The sequence below is a fragment of the Anguilla rostrata genome, chromosome 8, assembly GCF_018555375.3.
Source record: "Anguilla rostrata isolate EN2019 chromosome 8, ASM1855537v3, whole genome shotgun sequence".
NCBI classification, from domain to species: Eukaryota; Metazoa; Chordata; class Actinopteri; order Anguilliformes; family Anguillidae; genus Anguilla; species Anguilla rostrata.
In genome coordinates this window covers 3,112,249-3,134,208 of record NC_057940.1, presented here as the reverse complement: position 1 = coordinate 3,134,208, position 21,960 = coordinate 3,112,249, and the positions used below count along the sequence as shown (strand labels likewise).

At 43.6% G+C, this 21,960-nt stretch overlaps 1 protein-coding gene across 1 annotated transcript; it reads left to right on the top strand.

Annotated features, from left to right (window-relative positions):
• The first annotated feature begins 13,396 nt into the window (after positions 1–13,396).
• Positions 13,397–21,552, top strand: LOC135260532 (Krueppel-like factor 6). Its single transcript, XM_064345820.1, has 4 exons — positions 13,397–13,788; positions 15,830–16,409; positions 17,610–17,733; positions 18,717–21,552. Exons 1-4 carry the CDS (start codon positions 13,567–13,569, stop codon positions 18,766–18,768), a joined length of 978 nt encoding a protein of 325 aa, XP_064201890.1. The 5' UTR covers positions 13,397–13,566; the 3' UTR covers positions 18,769–21,552.
• Positions 21,553–21,960: the final 408 nt, after the last annotated feature.

Sequence of the window (21,960 nt, the reverse complement as noted above, 5' to 3'; positions counted from 1 at the left end):
CAACGATCTGCTTCTATATTTGGACGATCCAATATATATATACCACGGTGCTGTCTACGAGTTGGAACTGAGCCTGTTTTTTGTTTTTTTTTACTGTCTAAGGATTAAACTGCAAATCCTACCCCCCCCCCACCCCCACTCACCCCTCCCCAAAACAGCCCCCCCCCCCGCCGCCCCCACCTTCTCCTGTACTTACAGCCTCATCCTGCAGACGCTCGCCATTTTACCGCCATTTTTACGTCCAGAAATCCTGATGAGTCGGCTCATTAGGAGGGAGCTGTTTTTGAAAGTGGCAGGCAGATAATTGCAAAAGGACAAAAAAAACAAACCGTGTGTGTGTGTGTGTGTGTGTGTGTGTGTGTGTGTGTGTCTTTAAGGACGCATCGGAAATCACAAGCATGAGGTGCTTTTGGCTTCATTTCGCCGGAATGTTCCGCGGTGGCAATTAGGCACATCTGAGTCGGGCCTGTGGAATTAGCTGACTGAACCGAAATTACTTTTTTTTTTTTTTCCTCTTCTCAACATCATGTGCCGTTCATCTTTTCCTATTTTAATGCTCATAACTGGAAACTACTACCATTCTGGGGATGGGAAGGAGGGGGGAAAAAAAGTTATTCAGTAATTTCAAGGGAGTCAGATCTAAATTGGTTTTGGACTGAATTTAATAAGGTGTTGGGTGAACGATAAACAAAAAAACAACAAAACAGAATCATTAAAACCTAAATCTACTATTTCTTGTCGCACGCACCCACATGCACACACAGACACACACCAACAGACACACACACACACATGCACACGCAGATGCACATCCACATCCACAGACACACAGACACACACACATGCACAAGCAGATGCTCATCCACAGACATAGACACACACAGGCATGCACACGTGCGTACGCACGTACACACACACACACAAACATGGGGAAGATTTAAGAATAAGCAATAAGGTGGATCCAAAAAAAAATATGACAGTGCCAGCACGTTTCTGCTTTTGTCATCAACTATGCAAAACAGTCGATAAGCGCTGTGGCTCAGTCATTATTTTACCGGCATTCGATGTTTAGGTCTGATCCCAGGAGACCCAGTCATTACAAATGACAAAAGGGTGTCCTTGTAGCACCGGCCTATGCCTTTTAAAGAGCGCAATATCTTTAGACAATGAGTTCATACAAGGGTTACAGGTAGGGGATCTTCATGTGATGCTGTACCTAATCAAGTGAAACAAGCAGCAGAATAAACAGTTAGCATGCTGTAGGTCCAGGAAGACTTTTGAACAACCTATATATCGATACCGAAATCACTGGTATGCAGTAGCTTAATTTTATTAGCTTTGTATAAACCGACATATATATATATATATATATTTATATCAGTCTGTGAGAAAATAAATGTAAAAATTAGGAGTAATGCTGGGTTTGGCCAAGTTCCCAGCAGAGTAATTTATAGACCACATAGCCTGTAATGCAAAGGTTTGCAGCCTTGGTCCTGTTTGCCTTACTGTGTCTCTTGGCTTCTATGAAAATAGATTGTACAGCGGATAGCTGTAATTCAAATCTGACGGCAGGTTAAATAAAAATGCTCCCCCCACCAATATACATTCAGCTGTTTAATATAAATTCTAAGGGCACCACCTATGTGATTTGATTGACAGATTGCATAAACAGCACAGATTGGTGTAGAAAAAAAACCCTGCAATGGTCTGCTAGATTAATTTACAAACTAGACTATTGCTCATTTTGTGCATGATTATATTAACAAATGAAATGCAGCCTAAATTTCCCCAAAGAATTTAATTTCTCAAGACTGAGTCTCAAACACTCACTTCAGAAATGCCTCAGAGTGTTTATAACACATACATAACATGTTTATAACCTCTCTATAAGAGTGACATAACTGCCGCATTGTGTATTCACCATGACTTATTATATGCTACACAAAGAGAACATACTTAAAAAAAAAAAAAAAAGATTGAGGATCTTCAAATAATTTATGGCATGTGCTTCCATGTGGCCTGTCAAGCGTACAGTAATATATAATTGATACTTTATGCATGTATTGCACCATTCTCGTGTTGCAGTTATTAGTATGTTATATATGCATTATAAAAACCAAGATAAACATCTGCACTGATTGTACAGTAGTGCGGTTGACCGCACAAGCACATGCATGCACACACACACGTACATGCACACACATGCACACACACACACACATGCACACATACCTGCACACACACACACACACAAACGTCAGTTCTAAGATTTGACTGTAAAGATGCGTGAAGTCATCTTTGCAGCAGAAAGAATATTCTCATACTTATTCTTCTTCACATTCAGTGTGCAGCCACACAACAAATCAAACACATTGCATCCTGGTCTTGTGATAGATTCATTAGTTACTGTCAGCTCTGTATGGATGCTCAACAAGTTATTTGCATATTTTAGAGGCTGTCTGTGATTTGTGTGTCACAGACACATACATACTGCACCATTATCTCCTTTCTTTTCATTCGATATGATGCATTTTTAGCCCATATGCAGTTTAAACAGAACAAACACACACACGCGCGCGCGTGTGGGCAAAAGGAAGCTCGATAGGCTGCTTGCGTGTTAAGCTGCTCTGCGCATATTAAATTTTATGCAGACATAATTTTGTTACGTTTGTGGCGTTAAACTGGCACGCCGATAAATCCAGTGCGCTCCGTCGAAGACAATGCGCTCGGCTGTCAATCACACGGCTGTCACAGCGAAGGTGGAGCCGCACTTTGGTACGGGGGGAAATTTGCGTGGGCGGTGGTTGCAAAAAAAAAACATGATATAATAGCGAAACTACGTTCTTTTCCGACTCTCGGTTACAGTAACGCACACACAGACACAGGCGTATGGCCGGGTGTGTGTTTTAAGGCTCGTGTAACGCACACACAGACACAGGCGTACGGCCGGGTGTGTGTTTTAAGGCTCGTGTAACGCACACACAGACACAGGCGTACGGCCGGGTGTGTGTTTTAAGGCTCGTGTAACGCACACACAGACACAGGCGTACGGCTGGGTGTGTGTTTTAAGGCTCGTGTAACGCACACACAGACACAGGCGTACGGGCGGGTGTGTGTTTTAAGGCTTGTGTAACACACACACAGACACAGGCGTACGGCTGGGTGTGTGTTTTAAGGCTCGTGTAACGCACACACAGACACAGGCGTACGGACGGGTGTGTGTTTTAAGGCTTGTGTAACACACACACAGACACAGGCGTACGGGCGGGTGTGTGTTTTAAGGCTTGTGTAACACACACACAGACACAGGCGTACGGGCGGGTGTGTGTTTTAAGGCTTGTGTAACACACACACAGACACAGGCGTACGGCCGGGTGTGTGTTTTAAGGCTTGTGTAACGCACACACACACACACAGGCGTACGGGCGGGTGTGTGTTTTAAGGCTCGTGTAACGCACACACAGACACAGGCGTACGGGCGGGTGTGTGTTTTAAGGCTTGTGTAACACACACACAGACACAGGCGTACGGCCGGGTGTATGTTTTAAGGCTTGTGTAACGCACACACAGACACAGGCGTACGGACGGGTGTGTGTTTTAAGGCTTGTGTAACACACACACAGACACAGGCGTACGGGCGGGTGTGTGTTTTAAGGCTCGTGTAACGCACACACAGACACAGGCGTACGGCCGGGTGTATGTTTTAAGGCTTGTGTAACACACACACAGACACAGGCGTACGGCTGGGTGTGTGTTTTAAGGCTTGTGTAACGCACACACAGACACAGGCGTACGGCCGGGTGTGTGTTTTAAGGCTTGTGTAACGCACACACAGACACAGGCGTACGGCTGGGTGTGTGTTTTAAGGCTCGTGTAACGCACACACAGACACAGGCGTACGGCTGGGTGTGTGTTTTAAGGCTTGTGTAACGCACACACAGACACAGGCGTACAGCTGGGTGTGTGTTTTAAGGCTCGTGTAACGCACACACAGACACAGGCGTACGGGCGGGTGTGTGTTTTAAGGCTTGTGTAACACACACACAGACACAGGCGTACGGCTGGGTGTGTGTTTTAAGGCTTGTGTAACGCACACACAGACACAGGCGTACGGGCGGGTGTGTGTTTTAAGGCTCGTGTAACGCACACACAGACACAGGCGTACGGGCGGGTGTGTGTTTTAAGGCTCGTGTAACGCACACACAGACACAGGCGTACGGGCGGGTGTGTGTTTTAAGGCTCGTGTAACGCACACACAGACACAGGCGTACGGGCGGGTGTGTGTTTTAAGGCTTGTGTAACGCACACACACACACAGGCGTACGGCCGGGTGCGTATCTTGAGGCTCGTTGGTCACCGCCGGAGACGCACGGTTCAGCTTACGCGCTGTGACACGTCGGACGGGTCGTTTACTTTTACGGCCCATTTCAATAACAAACGAGGCCCTGGCCCGGGCCGGACGGGGGGAGGAAGAGCCCCTCTGACAGCGCTCGGGTGTTTGAGTCACCTCCGCTCGGCGAGGATTCATCTTCCCCCAACCCCCCCCAACCCCCCCCCCCCGCTTCCGCGCACAACGCAGCAGATAACGGATGAAATAAATGAACAATCCATATCCGACGGTCAACACTTTGTCTCGCGACATTTCATTTCTGAATCATCGGAACAATTTGGACACAAAAGAAGCTTAGTATTGATTGTACAGTCATTCGTAACCCCCCCCCCCACCCCCCTTCCTCCTCCTGTGGGCTTTTCGGTTATGAGTTATGTGGAAGAGGGATTTTTGGTCTCGGGGGGGGGGGGGGGTTGTGCTAAAGCTGATGATGTGCTTTTTGAGTTGTTTTTTTTTTTTTGTTTTTTGTTTTTTAAACCACTGAACCTTAAGCTTATATTTCACACATTTACAGGAAGGATCAAGCTGACGCTTGTGAGGAGTCTGGTCAAGGCTCTCGTGTTCAAAATGTTAGCGCAACATGCGGATCACCCGGTACTTGTTTATAGTTTTGTTGTTGTTGTCGTTGTTGTTTTACTTTGTCCCTTTTTATATATTTGTATGTATTTTGTTCTGTGTGGACCCCAGGAAGAGTAGCTGTTGCGATGGTAACAGCTAATAAACTAAGAAACTAAACTAAGTACTCCTGTTATGGTTGCAGTAGCTCATTTTGAAGATGTTTTTTTTTGTGTGTGTTAGTAACACTGAGAACAAGATTAAATATGGTGGCCATATGTCTTTGGGTCAGTGAGCCTTGGTCCGCAGTTTGCTTTACTTAAAACCATAGAGTGTAGAAAAATATGGACAAAGTCACTGCGATGTCACCCATTGACTCTCCATGGGTTTGGTGAAAAGCGTTTTTGAAGCCTGGGAAGTGTAGTTCATGGGCGCCGCCATGTTGTACAAATTGGAGCCAGAGACTGCGCAGTAGGGACATGAAGTCCAGTTGTCGACTAAGCGCGTGAGATACAGTGACTCAGTAGTGATGCAAACTGTCCCTGATTCGTCCACGAAATATTACCGGCTTGTCCAAATAGCACAAAAACTTAACAAATCGGCATATGGAGAGACATTAGACGAAGTAAAAATGCCTATTGCAACTTTTTCTTGAGGAAAAAAATGATTGACTTACCACACGTTTATACATATTTTTGCCATATTGTTACCATTGACTTACACTGAAACAGGTGGCTGAAACACCTGTACTGGAGCCAACCGCACTGGCGCTAGTGAGCAATGTCTCTCAACAAGAGGAGCCAGGTTTTGGCTGCTTGCTTGAAACCGAACCTCACAGTTATCAGAATTTGCAGTCTGCTGAAAGCAAGCAAGCAATGAATCAAACAAGAAAAATCTGTAGAAGTGCAATGCCCGATGCATACAATACAGATAAATATATTATGTGCGGATTCCCACTCTTTAACAAGTGACATTCTATTTTGGGAGTATTGCAAAAAGAATGCATTTCTCATCAAAAAAACATAACGTGGCACATTCTCTCTTTCATCATGTGTTCTTTTGTTTTTTTGTCTCCCCACAATAATCAGTCATTCTTAATAAGCTGTCTGATTGAGGCTCGCATTCATTATCTCACAGTGCTGATGTTTAAAGAAATTGAAGTAAGCCCCATCCAAATGCACAAAGTTTGCTTCTCCGCACCGTTCAATGTGTGTCTCAGATTTATTTTTTTATTTTATTTTTTTGTGTGTCTGCTTGAGGGACTGCAAAAAAATAAAGAAATAAATAAAAAATTAACGGAAAGAAATGCCGTTACCATGCCAACGACATCTAGTTCCTCACACCATGTTGATGCGTCTAATTTGATGAAGGCAAACAGCACTTCCCATTGTGAGGCTGGTTAAGAAATGTATTTGAAGGAGCACAGCACAAAAAAAAAAAAAAAAATGAGACAAACATATTATAAATTATTATGAAGTATTTATGAAGGATGACTGTGACGTGATCTTGACAGCCCGACTCTGAGGTACATACTGCACATGGCACTGGTTTCAGTCACCATTCCTCTGCTCAGAATGAACGCCTATCACAGCACCGCTCAATACCAACTGCACGTATTGACCAGACCTGGGTCAAACACATATTTGTTTTGGATTCCAATACTTTTCTGTGCCCTATCGATCTTGCCTGGTGTAAATGAGCCTGCCAATATGACCAGAAGGCGGGGTTTTGCACTTTCTGAGAGTATTCCATTGGCTCCAATACACCAGACAAGATCAGTAAAGCGTAGAAAAGTATTTGAATCCAAAACAAATACGTAGTTGACCCAGGTCTGTTATTGACATACCGCTACCCAAACCCAGGCGCAATACTGTTGGTCCTCATCCAGGAAGCCATGCCAGCAGAAACACACTTTTTTTGGGGGAACTTTTGTGTATTTTTTTTCTCATTAAATCAAACTTACAGTATGGATCAGACTTAAATGTCTGAGGGGGTCTTTTCATAAAAGATGAACATTGTGATTGACACCATTTTCAAGTATTATTTTTTCTCTATCTCTCTCTCTCTCTCCTTGCATCCCAATTTTTTTAGGTTGCAAAAATAAGACTTACCCCTTAATGCAACCCAAATGAGAATATTTCAACAGCTGCACCACAAAAAAAGTGAATGGGGGCACAGCGGGGCGGGGGGTGTATCAAGTTAGATGTGTTTTATCAAATCCAGCACCAAGCATCGGCACAGATCTGAACGGAAATTTGGTGCGGGTACTCGACGAGGAACAGCTGAAAGGTCATCGTAAGGTCAGAAGGAGAAAGACCTGCTGGTCAGACAGTGTTGACATCCTGAGCTTGACCTCAACAGGGAGACTTAACGGGCAGAGGAAAGGACACTGATTCTAAGTGCAGCCACCTTTAAGTCACCCTCTATAATCTGACATTCTATATCTGGTCTTGGCTACAGTCGGAGGTGACGTGTGATGTCATCACGGTGAGCGTTAATAACTGTCCGTAAGCTTTCTTGGAGCGTGGCAAGTCCGGAGACTGACCAGGCAAACTCGATTTGCTCTCTTAGATCATCCTGACATTGAAACGACACTCCAGCAACCAACCAACAGCCTCCGTCCTCGTGTTTCAAAAACAGTATTACACTCGATGAAATTCAATTTTCTGTCATATATATTTTGATAAAATATATATGGATTTTTATTTATTTTGTTGCTAGTGAACTGATTCTCACATTATTGAAATGTCAGCATATTTTAAATTGAATTTTTATGAGCTTGTGAAAGTGCAGAACACATTTTGTTTTTATTTACTAATAGTAACGCCAAACACATCTATGACCTGCATACTGAACACGTTTATGTCTTAAATTAAGCCATACATGTTAGAATACCTTTTTGAAAATATTTTGGGAAGCACTGTCATGACATAGCCCCATCAGCAGTGTCCTGTCATGACATAGAGCTCAAGCATTAGTATCCTGGCACCCTTACTAAAATTATTTAACGCTATTCTGATGTTAAATCTCAGTGTGGTGTTGATTGGTGGTGTGAGGTGGCAACCGGCTTCATGACTATGTAACTACAAGGAACAACCCAGACTTCAGACCACCTGATGTGAATCTGAGTGCGTTAATTCTAATTCCTTGACAAAAGCAAATCATTGTGTTAAACCTAGAGTGCCTAGGGGAGAAAAAAAAACTTAGAAATGTAGTGGCATCCCTGTAGAAAAAGAAAGAATTGAACACAGATTGCCTGGTCCACTGAGGCACTACCAGAGACTGCTCTATCTGTGACTGTTTCCCTGTGCTGAGTCCAGGGACCCATCATGCACTGGGGTTTAAATTTCAGCTGATTAAATTACGTTTTATGGGTTGCCAGCTGAGGTCACATGACAGCTGTCTGTCAGCTAAATCCATTGTGAAACAACCATTAAGACACGTATTCATAATATTTAAACAAATAAGCATGAATAAATTGTTCATTTATGTTTTATTATTTTCCCAATAAATATTTGCTTTAATAAGGATTAGAGTTAAACCCCAATTAAGATCAATTAGTCATTAATTTGATAAATGTTTTGTGCCTAGAATATTCTACTGAACTAACAGAATCCCTTCTGTGAAAAAAAGAAAAGAAAGAATAAAATAATGAAAATTAAAAGGCAGATCTTAACAGATGTAAATGGAAAAGCATGCATTTACATTTATTACAACAGAACACCTGCATTAAATACTCAGTGTCAAGATCGCATATAAGATCTCTGGAGACATTGAATGTGGAATTTAATTATCAGCTCATTGAAGCCTGATTAATTTGAAGTAGTCTGAACAAAAAAAAAATCAGCATACAATGACTCCCCAGAGTCCCTAAGTGTTTGAAATCAATGCTAGGTCACTGTGTTATTAAGCATTTATGAAACATGTATAACACCTTCATTAACACAGAAATCCTGCTCGCTCAAACTGGGCTAAATTTAATATCTACATTTTAATTTAAGGAAAGACAAATGGCCTAGGACTGTGCATACATATTAATGCTATCATACATTTGAAATTAGTTTCATTAGTTAAAAGGACATTCTTACATGCTGCATCGTGTAAAATTGCTGACAACCTCCTCATGAACAAAAGAAAATGAAAAAATATGCCCTAAAAGTAGAAAGAAGGGCAACTAGACTGTTACCTGCGTTAAAATGTTATTAGGATTATGAGGAAAAGCAAGTAACAACAGGAATGATAAAATATTTCCAAAACAGTTTTGTCTACAAAAGTGTTCTGTTAGTAAACAAAGGGGGTGGGGTAAGTGGAAATGATATGAGTAAGATATCAGTATGATATCAGTAAGACATCAGTGAGACATCAGTAAGATATCAGTATGATATTGGTAAGATATCAGTAAGATATCAATATGATATCAGTAAGATATCAGTATGATATAAGTATGATGTCAGTAAGATATCAGTAATTAAGATATCAGTAAGATATCAGTAATACGTGGAATAGCTTGCCAGGTCATGTATGCAGAGACCCTCGGAGGGTTCGAGTCCAGGCTTTACGCAGTGCAGGATACTCTCTGGTCTGAAGGTAAATGGCAGTCCTGGAGGGACTGAATGGCCTGCTATGCTCATTACGCATTTTTATGCTCTCAACAAAGAGCCAGTGTTGCATCAGCAGACCTCAGCAATGTCCATCGCGCCTGCTGACTCCCAGAAGATGTGAACAACCCCGGCCTGCTGTTATAAGCATGTGCACCACCAGCAAGACTGTCCCCCCCCGCCCCCCTTCCTTTCTAATTGAATTATGACGGAAGACAGGTCTGGCATTCTAACAAAAAAAAAGAGAGAGAGAGAGAGAGAGAGAGAGATCACCATATGACAAAATCAGCTGCTGAAATCTACAAAAATGCCTACAGCTGATTGGTACAAAAGCGACTCAGTTCTCTGGAGGTTAGCGTCGGACTAAAACCGCGGAGAAACACAAAGAGGCTCTGTTCCTAAAAGTTGTTTATCACAGTTCTCCTTAACTACTGAATGTGCTTGTTGTCTCCACAGACGTTGAATTCATCCCATATTTTTGTGCAGCATTTTATATCATTTATTTATATTATTTATTACATTTTAGATATATTATACATGGAATTGCAGCTGGGAGTCCCATTCAGAGTAACCAGTCACGTTTACATGCTATAACCTCATGGTGATATTACTTTATATCAGAGCCTTCTCAAGGTGCTAAACAATGATCTAGAACAGTGGGCTCCAACCCTGTGGTCCTGGAGAGCTACAGGGTCTGCTGGTTTTCATAGTGACTCTGCACTTCATGAATCAATTAGAGCAGCTGATTACACAGTTAACTCAACTGACCTGGTGTCTTGGGTCTCAATTGGGTGCTGATTTTGAGGTGAAAACAAAAACCAGCAGACCCTGTAGCTCTCCAGGACCAGGGTTGGAGACCACTGATCTAGAAGGACCATTTGAATGGCTTCATACTCCAGTACCAATCTCATAGTAATAAAATGGCCATATTTCTCTTATTGATTACAGCAATTCCAGGCGCTAAGTATAAGACATGTCCCATGTTCTTGAAAACCAATATAGCATTGAACTAAAAACAGATTTTTTTTTTTTTTTTTTTTGTCAACCAATATGGCAAGCGATTATCCTGTGAATGCATTGGCGGTAGCATTTATCCTGTTCCACCACTAGTGGGGGCTAGTGAGCGGCGGTTGCCGAGCGCAGGCTGTGCTGCCCGACGACGGCCTGCAGTCAGGAAGCAGCCGTGTCCTCGCGTCGCCCGGCCGACAGGCAGCGGGGTGTTGAATTTTATATGACGGAGTGTAGCACAGTGGGTAAGGAACTGGGCTTGTAACCGAAAGGTCGCAGGTTCGATTTCCAGGTAAGGACACTGCCGTTGTACCCTTGAGCAAGGTACTTAACTGAAATTTCTTCAGTACATATCCAGCTGTATAAATGGATACAATGTAAAAAAATGCCATGTAAAAAGTTGTGTAAGTCGCTCTGGATAAGAGCGTCTGCTAAATGCCTGTAATGTAATGTATATGTAATATACGAGCGCCGTACAGAATCGGGGATGAGGGAAGGCGAGGCGTGGGAATATTCCGGAGAATGTTAAGACCGGCCTTGCGGCCTTGCGTCCTGAGCAAGGCTGTGGAGGCCTGCTGGCACGTACTGGGAGGCGGGTCGAGGGACAATCGCACTGTTGTGCCTAAAACCAGCAGCTTAAGCTGGACGGCATAAACTGTACGAAGGCACTGTCCGGGATCGAGGAAGAGCAGGCAGCGGCAAAGCAGGGGCAAATGCCTGAAATAGAATGGAATAGAACCTGTGGGATCATGTGACTTAGGTGATGTCACTGTATCTATGAGATGAGAACCTGTAGGATCATGTGACTTTGGTGATGTCATATGAGATCAGAGTCTCTAGAACCATCTCCCTTATGCAATGACACTGTATCTATGAGACCACATCCTGTAGGATCATGTGACTTAGGTGATGTCACTGTATCTATGAGATCAGAGTCTCTAGAACCATCTCCCTTATGCAATGACACTGTATCTACGAGACCACATCCTGTAGGATCATGTGACTTAGGTGATGTCACTGCATCTGTGAGATCGAAATCTCTAGGACCATCTCTTAGGCAATGCCACTGTATCTATGAGATCAGAACCTGTAGGATCATGTGACTTAGGTGATGTCACTGTATCTACGAGACCAGAACCTGTGACTTAGGTGATGTTGCAGTATCTATGAGATCAGAGCTGGCTCGACCTAATAGGCAACATAAGTGGTTGCTTAGGGCCCCATGACCACCAGGGGGCACCCCTAATTATGTGGGGTTGTGCCTGCAAATCAGATCCTGCTAAGGGTCAATCAAAGGCTTTGGCCAGCACTGTATGGGATGAGAGCAGGGTTAGAACCCACCTAATGCAGGAGCCATTATGAGCTCACTTCCTGTGTAAGGGGCACTTACCTTAGCCAGATATATGATTGCACAAGAGGTTGAACGGCTTTCGCACGTGTCAAAACAACTGCATGTGTACGGTAAGTAGCATAATGCATTTGGCAAGTGCTGCCCACTTCAAAATGGCCTCCCCTCCCATTAAAAGACAGTGCGCCCTGTCCCTCTGAGTGATGCATGCCTATCCCAATGCATGCTGGGATAGGCAGCCCCCCCGTGACCCTGACCAGTAATAAGTGGGTTGGAAAAATGGATGGACGGAGCTCATGCCGATTCTTAGCTGGCCCACAAATCTGAATTAAGGAGTATACATAATATTGTTCCCGCTTTAAAAAAAAAATTAAAAAAAAAAACCTACATATAGTGTAGGGAAACTTTTTGCACAAGTACAACTTCAACAGCATAGCTTCAATCCAACATCCAACGGCAAATGTACTTGGTGAGAGATCAAGTGTGCGGCGTGAGCAAGCTCTGTCTTGCATCTCAGCAAGACAGAGCTTCGCTGGTTTAATTGCATGAGGTGAGAGTAGCTTGTTTTTTTTTTTTTTTTAATTCATCTACAAATTGGTACCAGCTTCCTTTTCCCTTGGAAGTGTGTACATCCGAGCCTAATGCTGCAGAGATGTACTGTAGTCCAGGTTACGGTATTGATTGACACTGCATTACGAACGTGGCTCTTTAACCCAGGAAGTGAACTAATGGATGTATTATGAATTGATTCGTATTTCGCACAGATACTTGAGCTTTGGTGGATGCCTGTATCCGCTGGACCTGCGGTTGGCCGTTTGGAAGTGCAATGTATTTCTCTGATAAGTGGTGTGCCACTTCTGTCTTTCCCCCCCGGGGAAATGTGCCGTTCTGCACACTCAGTAAACATAGAAACGAGTCCCTTGAATGCTTGTGTCTCGGGCAACTTACTAGTAATATCAGGACAGTTGCCTCAGCTTTTCGTCTTGAAATAAAGCCATCCTCTACGGCTTTATTAAACGCCATGCCAATGTTATATAAGAGTAATGTCTACGTATGAAAATTTAAAAAAATAACAACTGTTTAATTGCTGGTATAAACGTGTGTTTAAATTTTATATTTCCTAGATGACATAACATTCGCCTGGACAAACTGAAAGGCAGACTGGGTTCTCTTACTTTCAGGAGCGAACTTCAGCGGGAGCGTAGCTCAGAAGCGCTCCCTGTGGGTCTCAACCGCAAGACAGCAGCGGAAACATAAGCTACATTACACACTACACAGAAAAAGTAGCATGAACGGCGTTTATATACTGTTCTAAAAATAGGGCTCACACCGTCCAATGGTAATAAACGAGCCTCCAGTCAAATTCACCAATCGCAACATGAGCGAGGGCGATTGAATGTCAGGAGACGTTTATGATTGGTCATCTGAGGATATGATAGGCGGGCGTTTAACCTATAGGATATTATTGGTCGGATTTCCAGCAGCGTAATGTGATCACGAGGGGAGGGCTGGTTGCAAGGTTTGAATAGGGAAGTTTACAGAGCGTACGCTGTGCAGTAAGTTCAGTGTTTTCATATAGATCAAGCCACAGTACTTCAAGACGTTGCTGGCTGTTTCTTGGACCGAGAAGATAGAGCAACATCTTGCGAATTCCTGTGCAGCTGCGTATGCACGCACGGCCAGGTCATTTACTTCAAAGAATACAAAAACGTTGCAAACATTTAAAAAAAGAAGAAAAAGAAAAAACAACCTTGATTGAAATTGTCGTAACTTCGTTTTGGATTGAAATGGATGTTATTCCCATGTGCAGCATCTTTCAGGAGCTTCAGATCGTACACGACACTGGCTATTTTTCAGCTTTACCGTCTCTTGAAGAGTACTGGCAGCAGGTAAAATAACTTAAACGTTATAAACTTCAGACTGACGTTGGAACGTGTATTAGTATGGCGAGTTCGCAAGTGTCCTGTTTTTGTATCGCTGCGAATGTAATTACGCAGCTCGCTGGGCGCAATCGTTTCACCTGTCATACGTGTAACGATCTTTGCAGCCAGTTGGTTGCCTGTCATTAGTTGCCTATCATTGTGGTGCTTGTTATTGTAGCGACCTAATTAATTTGTAGGCTACGCCAGTCACTCCGCGTTAAACACTTCCAGTTACCCGTGCGTACTTCACGATCAGTGGCGAAAAAACATGCTTGAACTCGAGGTTCAAGCAAAAGTTTATAGCCAGGCTGCCAAGTGTAGCCAGTTCCAACGCTGCATGCAGTTCAGATTTAGCTGTGCAAATTTGTAATACGCACCTTCACCATGTTTGCTTAAATGAATGACCTAATGACGCAACAATGTTTCAAACGGCTTTGATGTTGTCAGCGTGCCAGTTAGCTGCCTAACCGACTCAAAATATACAACAACAACAACGTCTAGCGAGTTCGCTTGGCAAGCTTAAAGTTGCTGCTGTTAAAACACACAAACGCATCGCAGTATGGCTATTTTACGTGCGTATGCTACATGCCAGTTCTTGCCGTGGAGAATCGCTGTCAAATGTGTGTATTAATTAATTGCGAAAAATAAGCAAAGGGTCAATGGAACAGTTTGTTGTCAAGGGAACATTTGCATTTTGGTAACGTTCGACCAGTTTGAATGCGGAGGTTGCAGACTGAACATTGCCACCGCATTCGGGGTTTATATAGGCTAGTGTTTTCCTTAAAGAAAAGTGTTTCGACTGGTGCGTGATTGAAACTGATTCGCATCGCAAGCTCGCTGGTTTCTTCCAGGCATTTCGAAACTGGGGCACGGAGCCAAGTTCTTCGCTGCCCCCCGAGGCATTTAAACTCCATCCTCTCTCTCTCTCTCTCTCTCCCCTCTCAATCTCTCTGTCCCTGGTTGAAAATGTATGCAGCGTATTATTGAATCAACACTGTCAGGTGGTCTTACTGACCCGCGTCGTGTATTTTCAGCACGATTAATTTATTGAGTTTTAAACACAAGGGATTGTTACTTGTCATTGTGATTTTGCTCGGCAATAACCTACGTTAGAGTGCAGCACTAGTTAGTTGTATGTTTGTTGTAATCTTACTTTTTCATTTTACTGTGTAAGGATGGACGATTGCTGACCATGGAATATGTATAGGCTATGTGTAATATATACGATTGTACTAATAACATATTATAAATAAATTAATTATTTTATAGAGAGTTGTTGCGTGGGGGAGGGGGCTGCATGTGTAACGGAATTTAACTGGCTGATTGTCAAGAATTGAGGAAGTTCCCCAGTTTCCTTTTAAAATAAAATTTGTTCATGGCTGTCTTATGGGTCTCGCGGTATGACTGCATTATGTTTTATGGACCAACTGGCCCCTCGCGCGCCGTGTTATTGCAAGCCATGCCACTTAATGCATTTTTTAAAATCCACATTATGCTGAATAATTAATACATTTAAAAAAGATCTACAAGCACATTCCTTAAGCCTCTGGAGAGCTCCATGGCGTACGTAAATTGGATCACTGCGCACGACGGTCTTCTCCAGGAAAGGGCATTGGGCTCTTTACTGATTGATATTATTATAATTTTCTTTATTTTTAGGGAGGGAGGGAGGGAGGGAGGGGGGCAGGTACATTCCCTTCATATACCACTCTTCATCTCAGTGGAAATATTGCATTGCCATGCACTCTCCCGTGTTATTGATACTCCTTCTGTAATCGTATCCATTTTGAGTGCAGTTATGCAATTCTTTTTTTTTTTTTTTCCTATTTGCTCTGTATAACGGTTGCTCTGCTAAATTAACATGCCGGGTAACCGTAACGTGACGTTAGTTCTCGCGCTGCGTCTTCTGGCGAAAATCTCCGCGTTCTGATTCCAGGGCTTGCGCTGCACTTACTCACGGGCCTTTTTCCGTTTCTGTTTCCGTTTCCGTTTCCGTTTCTCTGGCTAGACGTGCCTGGAGCTGGAGCGGTACCTTCAGAGCGAGCCGTATGTCACCGCGGCGTCCGACATTAAGTTCGACGGCCAGGAGGGCCTGTGGAACAAGCTGATCTTGGCGTGCGGGGACAAGGCCGCCGCCGCCGCTGCCGCTGCCGCCGCCGCCGACCCGAAGATCCCGCGGGCGAAGGAGGAGGACGGCGGGGACGCGCAGAGCCTGGAGGCCGGCGGCTTCACGTCGGACGCCAGCAGCGAGGCGTCGGACAGCTCGGAGGAGCTCTCGCCCACGCTGGGGTACGCCTCGCACCCCCTGGGCCACCTGAGCCCCTCCGCCGCCAGCACCCCCCCATCCTCCCCGGAGATCGGCGCCTTGCCAGCGTGGAGCGGCATGCCGACGGCCCTGCAGTCGCCGGTGAAGATCCGGGCGGGTGGCGGCGGCGGCGGTGGGGGGCGGAGCCTGGAGAAGGGGGGGCTGTGTCACGGGGAGACGTCGCCGGACGGTAGACGGAGGGTGCACAGGTGCCACTTCAACGGCTGCAGGAAGGTGTACACCAAGAGCTCGCACTTAAAAGCACATCAGCGCACGCACACAGGTAAGCGGGACACGCCCCCACCCCCCTCTCCCCTCTCCCCCCCCTCTCCTCACATACATGCCTAATACCAGCACTTGCACTGTCATCATAACATGGACTCAGTCCTTGGGAGGGAGGGAGGGATGGGGGGGGGGTGACACACGATCCAGCCGCTCGTGTTGAAGCAGACCCTGGCAGCAGAACAGCGTCCCGTTGCCTAATCCCCTGTCCAGTCCTGAAGCTGGCTGCACATAAGAAACATCTCCTGGGTTAGTTGTTTTTCTTTTTTTTTCTTTTTTCTTTTTTTTTTTTTGGACCAATCGGACGCCAGGGCTCCGCCCCCGACGACGTGTTGCAACACCTTGCAGCTTTCAGTGCGCTCACGGTCTAAAAACAGCCTCGCGCCCGTGTTCTGAAGGCGTGTTGCGCAAGACGCTATGACTCTCGCCGGTGTACCTGGAATGTGACTTCACTCACAGGTGGGGGTGGGGGGGTTGTTGGTGGGGTGGGGGGGAAGAGAGCACCGTTTGGATTTGGGGACACGGTTTGTTGGGTTCCGTCACGGGGAAAGAAAAGCTACCGAATCCTCTTCCGCCCTAGTGTGTGAATCAAAGAGGATTCGGGGTTATCTGCGTGGGACATCTCTGTGTTTTTTTGTTTTTTTTTTCGCTCGTCCCCGGGAATGCAAGGACTCTGTTTACGTCGTCCTCATGCATTAGTGGTGCCCCCGCATTCCAGAAATTTCTGACATTCCAGAGGCTAACTGCCCTGCAGGCTAATGCGGTTTCGGACCCATCGGACAGGAGAGATGGGAGGGCTGACCCTCAGAATGAATCATTTGTTTTCTTCCGACTTTTCCCGTGTAATTTTAAAGATTCGACCCGCCCTGTTCTGTCTTTGTATTTGAAGTTTTTGGACTTCTCGGTGCCGCTCGGGATGATGGGTTTAGCTTTTCAGGCTCATTAGCGAGGCCTCCCTCCCCCCCCCCCCCCTTCCTAAATTGCTAGCATTTGTGAGATGACCTTGTTTTGAAAAAATGGCATGCATGTAAAGTATGCGTACTAGTCTGGCATGATTGAGAGTTTGACGTGTCGAAATGACTGCTGTCGTTCAGATCCGGAGACAGCGAACGCCCTGAACCGGACGGAAAACACGGAAGCGTTCTGCGTTCACGTTTGTTGTTAACAGCGTGGTTGTGTGTGTGTGTGTTTCCCTCCCCAGGTGAGAAGCCATACAGGTGTTCATGGGAAGGCTGCGAGTGGCGGTTTGCGCGTAGCGACGAGCTAACGCGCCACTTCAGGAAGCACACGGGCGCCAAGCCCTTCAAATGCAGCCACTGCGACAGGTACGCTACAGCTTTAGTTTCGCTTCTTTAACGGTCTGAGCGTAAACCTTTAAACAACGTATGAAATATTTTGAAATTAATTGTAAAAAAAAATAATAATTCTAAAATTTAGTTGAGAATACTCAGTATTTCAAGGCGACTTGCAAAATTTTCACTTGACTTAGATTTAAAACATTTTGAGTTCACGTTATGTCAACTGAAATTCATTAGTTGAGAGAACTTACATTTCATTGTTAGAAAAACTTAAAACCTCAATTTAATGTTTTTCTAACAATTAAACGTAAGTTTTCTGAACAAAACAACTAATAAATTATAGTTGGTTTAACAGCTTAAAAAATCCAAGTTAAGCTCAAAATGAGAAAATTTAAAAGTAAGCTGCCTTGAGATATATATAAGTGTTTGTTGTTTTTTTGTTTTTTTACAATGTGTCATTCTTCTTTCCTCATTCGTATGTGACCTGTCTGGGCCTGTGTTGCTAGCCTCTCTTGGTAAATACCACAGCAGATGCTGTCAGGCTGTGGAAGCGATAGGAGAGCTTTCATACATCCCCATTTGTGGGCGGTGCGGCAGTGAGCTGTCAATCATTGACTCACTTAAGCCAATCAAAAGATTTGGCTCTGAACGGCATCAAATATTTAACATTTTTACATTTGGCATAGAGAAACTTGCACTGATTGCTTTTTTTTTTTTTTACATGCAGTCCATTTATAGCGCTGGGTATTGATATGAAGAAATATCAGGTTGAATAATATCAGGTCAAGTCTACAGCAGCAATGCTCTTTTTAGGAATCGAACTCGCAGCCCTAGTTACTAGCCCATTTCCTAAATTGTAATGCTGAACAACCACCCGCAATGATTGGTTCAAATCGCTGAGCGACTGAAAGCATATGTAGTTCCACCCTTTTTTTTTGGTGAAACTCATTCTCCCATCATGCTCTGGGTCTTGCTCTGACCATTTCATTCCTGCTTTTTTTTCCCCTCAGGTGTTTCTCCAGATCTGACCATTTGGCACTTCACATGAAGAGACACCTCTAGGCGTGGCAGGAAGGGGAAGTGCGCGGAAAGGGGGTTGGGGGGGTAATCCTCATCTCCTGACCCAGCTTCAAGGTTAAATTACCCCTGAGAGAGGATTCAGGGAAGCACGCCCCAAAAAAAAGCATGCCGTTTAGCACCATATGCAGCGCCCCCTAGTGCCACAAGTAAAAAGGGGATGTTCTGAAGGTTCCGGAGAGGGAAGCAAGAAAAAAGAAAAAGGAAAAAAATTATAATTATAAAGGGACAGAGAAAAGCTGGAAGAAAAAAAAATGTCAAGAAAGAAGAAGAAGAAGAAGGGAAAATTCTTTTTTTTTTCCCAAACGTATGGGGCATGGTGCTGGGGGTTCAAAAACTTGCGTGCGTGCGTGTGTTTGTGCATGTGCATGGACGCGTGTGTATGCATCTGTGTATGTGTGTACGCGCGTGTGTGTGCGTGTATGCAGGTACGTGTGTGTGTGTGTGCGTGCGTGTGTGCAGGTCTTTGTCAGAGCACAGAACCTGGACATTCACCTGTCGTCAAAAACGCCTCCTCTGTGGGTGAGGGGACCTGTCATCTGGCTGTGTTAGCAGATTCCATCCAGCAGGGGGCGATACATTCTTGAATGGGGCTTTTTTTTTTTTTTGGTGTTTGGTGCAGCTACTACGTGTGCAATCTGTTAAGTAGCTTGTTTTACATGCTACAAAGCTCATTTGTAGTCCGTTCTATAAGCTGTGTACATAAAGATATAACACATCTATAGTGTCGTTATAACAGACAGGTGTTGCATGATTCTTGGGTTTGTACACATCCTGCAATCTGTAATCAGGACTGCAAATTCCAATAAAGAGCAGCTATATACAGATGGTTTAAATGTTACAATATTGTACTTAAAAGCCTTGATGCTCTATTTTCTTTAAAAAAAAAAAAAAACATTTTTTGTTGGAGAAGCCACTATTGCTTAGCAACGGATTTTACCCCCCTATGAAACTATTTGATTTCAAATATTAATGCCTTGAGGACTAATTCTTTTTTCCTCATCTTTTCTACCTGTTAATGCACTGTTGACCTTAATGGTGCCTTATACAAGTGACCTTGTCCTGTGGAATAGATGAATACTTATGTATCAGTTGGGGTGTGGTTCTTCCCCTCCAGTAGTCCGGAGTGATTGAAAAGCTTTAGTGAGGCTCTGTTTCACATGACGTTGCACCTTTTTCCTTATCTATAGCGAGGGTTTTTCGGGCCTTATCGTGTGGCTTTCGAGCGCATTTGAAACGTTCACTTTATGTGTCACAGTAATGTCTTCTTTTGTTTTGTCACGCCATTTGTAAAAAAAAAAAATTAAAAAAAAATAAATATAAACCTAAGGATCTGGGAGCAACACTCACTTAAAAAAATAAAATAAAATAAATACAAATCTAGTTGAACTAATCGAGCTGAGGAAAAAAAAAAAAAAAGAACGCAGCGAGCACTTAAAAAAAAAAAAGAATTTTATTTTGACGGATTTACTACTGTGTAGTGTAAACTGTATGTACAGTTAGCGATTTTTGTTTTTGCACGATACCGTGCAGGATAAATTCTAGTTCAGAGGTACACGATTCTTTTCGCGGGACGCTAAACCGAAGCGACGGATTTCCTCGACCGAGTTTTGCGGAACGCGAGAGGTATTGTAATTAAGAAGCGTCGTCCTGCCAAGTCCTGTAGTGCGCCGAGCCTAATGAAGGCCTAAAGGCTTCGCTGGCACCGGCGACTGACAGCTGACTCTGGAATTTGGTTATTGATCTGTCTGGAGCCTGTTGTTTTAATATACTCATTAAATATATGCCGAGCAGGTATCCAGAAAGGAAGAAAATAAAGTTGCCCTTTGAATGAATGGCTTTAGTATAAATTTGCGGATATAAAATTTAATATATATAACGACTAGCGTAAGAAGTGTCTACGTGTATAGGTTGTGAACATAGATTGTTTTGTAAAGATGCTTCTATTTTGCAGGGTAAGGGACCAAAAATGTAAAAAAAAAAAAAATATTACAAAAAAACAACAACATAATTTTCTTTTTTGATGTAAAGGTCTGAAAAGATAAGAATCATCATATTTCGATGTTGGATTAGAGTTGCAAACCGATATGGCTCAGTTTGAAGGACTGTGTAACACACAAAAAAGAAAGCTGTACATTTTTCTTCAACTTCAGAAAGATGTGGTTTTTTTTTTCTCTTTATTTTTGTGGTGACTTGTGAGGTTTCATTGGCCACATAATAGGTGGAGCTGCCATAAGTTGTCCATCACAAACGATTCAGCCAATCAGATGGCTCACCGCTGACTCACCACACACAATGTTGTCACCGAAAGCACTGTGTGACTCTGCCTATTTTTGGTTGCATGAAGCTTCACAGTTACATCAGTTTTTTTTTTTTTTTTTTTTTTTTTTTTTTAATGCACATTGATATTTTCAACGGACTTATGAAAAATAGTGTAGCACAAAAAAAAAAAATGCCATACAGGTTGGTCTCCTGGAGGGAGAAAAAATGCAGTGTATTGTATTTAAAATGGCCGCCAGTTCCCTATGGGTGGTAATCGAGCCTTAATCAAGCCAACTGTTTGTTTGCGACGTAACCAACAAATTTTTATTACAGAAGATGTTCATTCTTTTAAACTCTGCCCTGTTATCTAAAGAATCTTTGTAAAAAAATGTTTTTATTATTTTTGTTTTATTTTTTGCTTTTCAGATTTTTTTGAAATTGCTTTGCAAAGTTGGTTATTTCTGTATGAATGTATTTTTTATTGGAATAACAAAAATTCTTATCAGGCTTCTGTGTTTTTCTCCATTTTGTTTGTGGTCACTGAATGTGTGTTGGCATACACTGGGGGTGAGCAGGAGGGAGATGGGGACCAGAGCAAGTAATCCAGGTTCTGCAGTGGTGGAGATGTTTCTACTTTTTGTTTCAGTCTGGTCTTGTTTGAATGTTATCAGTTTAATTAAGAGTTTGAGGCCTAACTGCTGGTCAGGGTCAGTTTTGGGCTAGATTCTGTCTCATTTGCAGGTTGGTCTCATGGTGTGTTCTTGTTCGTTTTGCCTAACAATTAAATAAATTCTCTAGATAAGGGGTGAAATGGGGGGAAAAAACAGGAAGAGTGAATCTAACCCAGACAGGCAGTACACTGGTCTCTTACTGGTCCTCATTAAGACTGTTAAAATTCATTTGGGTTCTTAAACT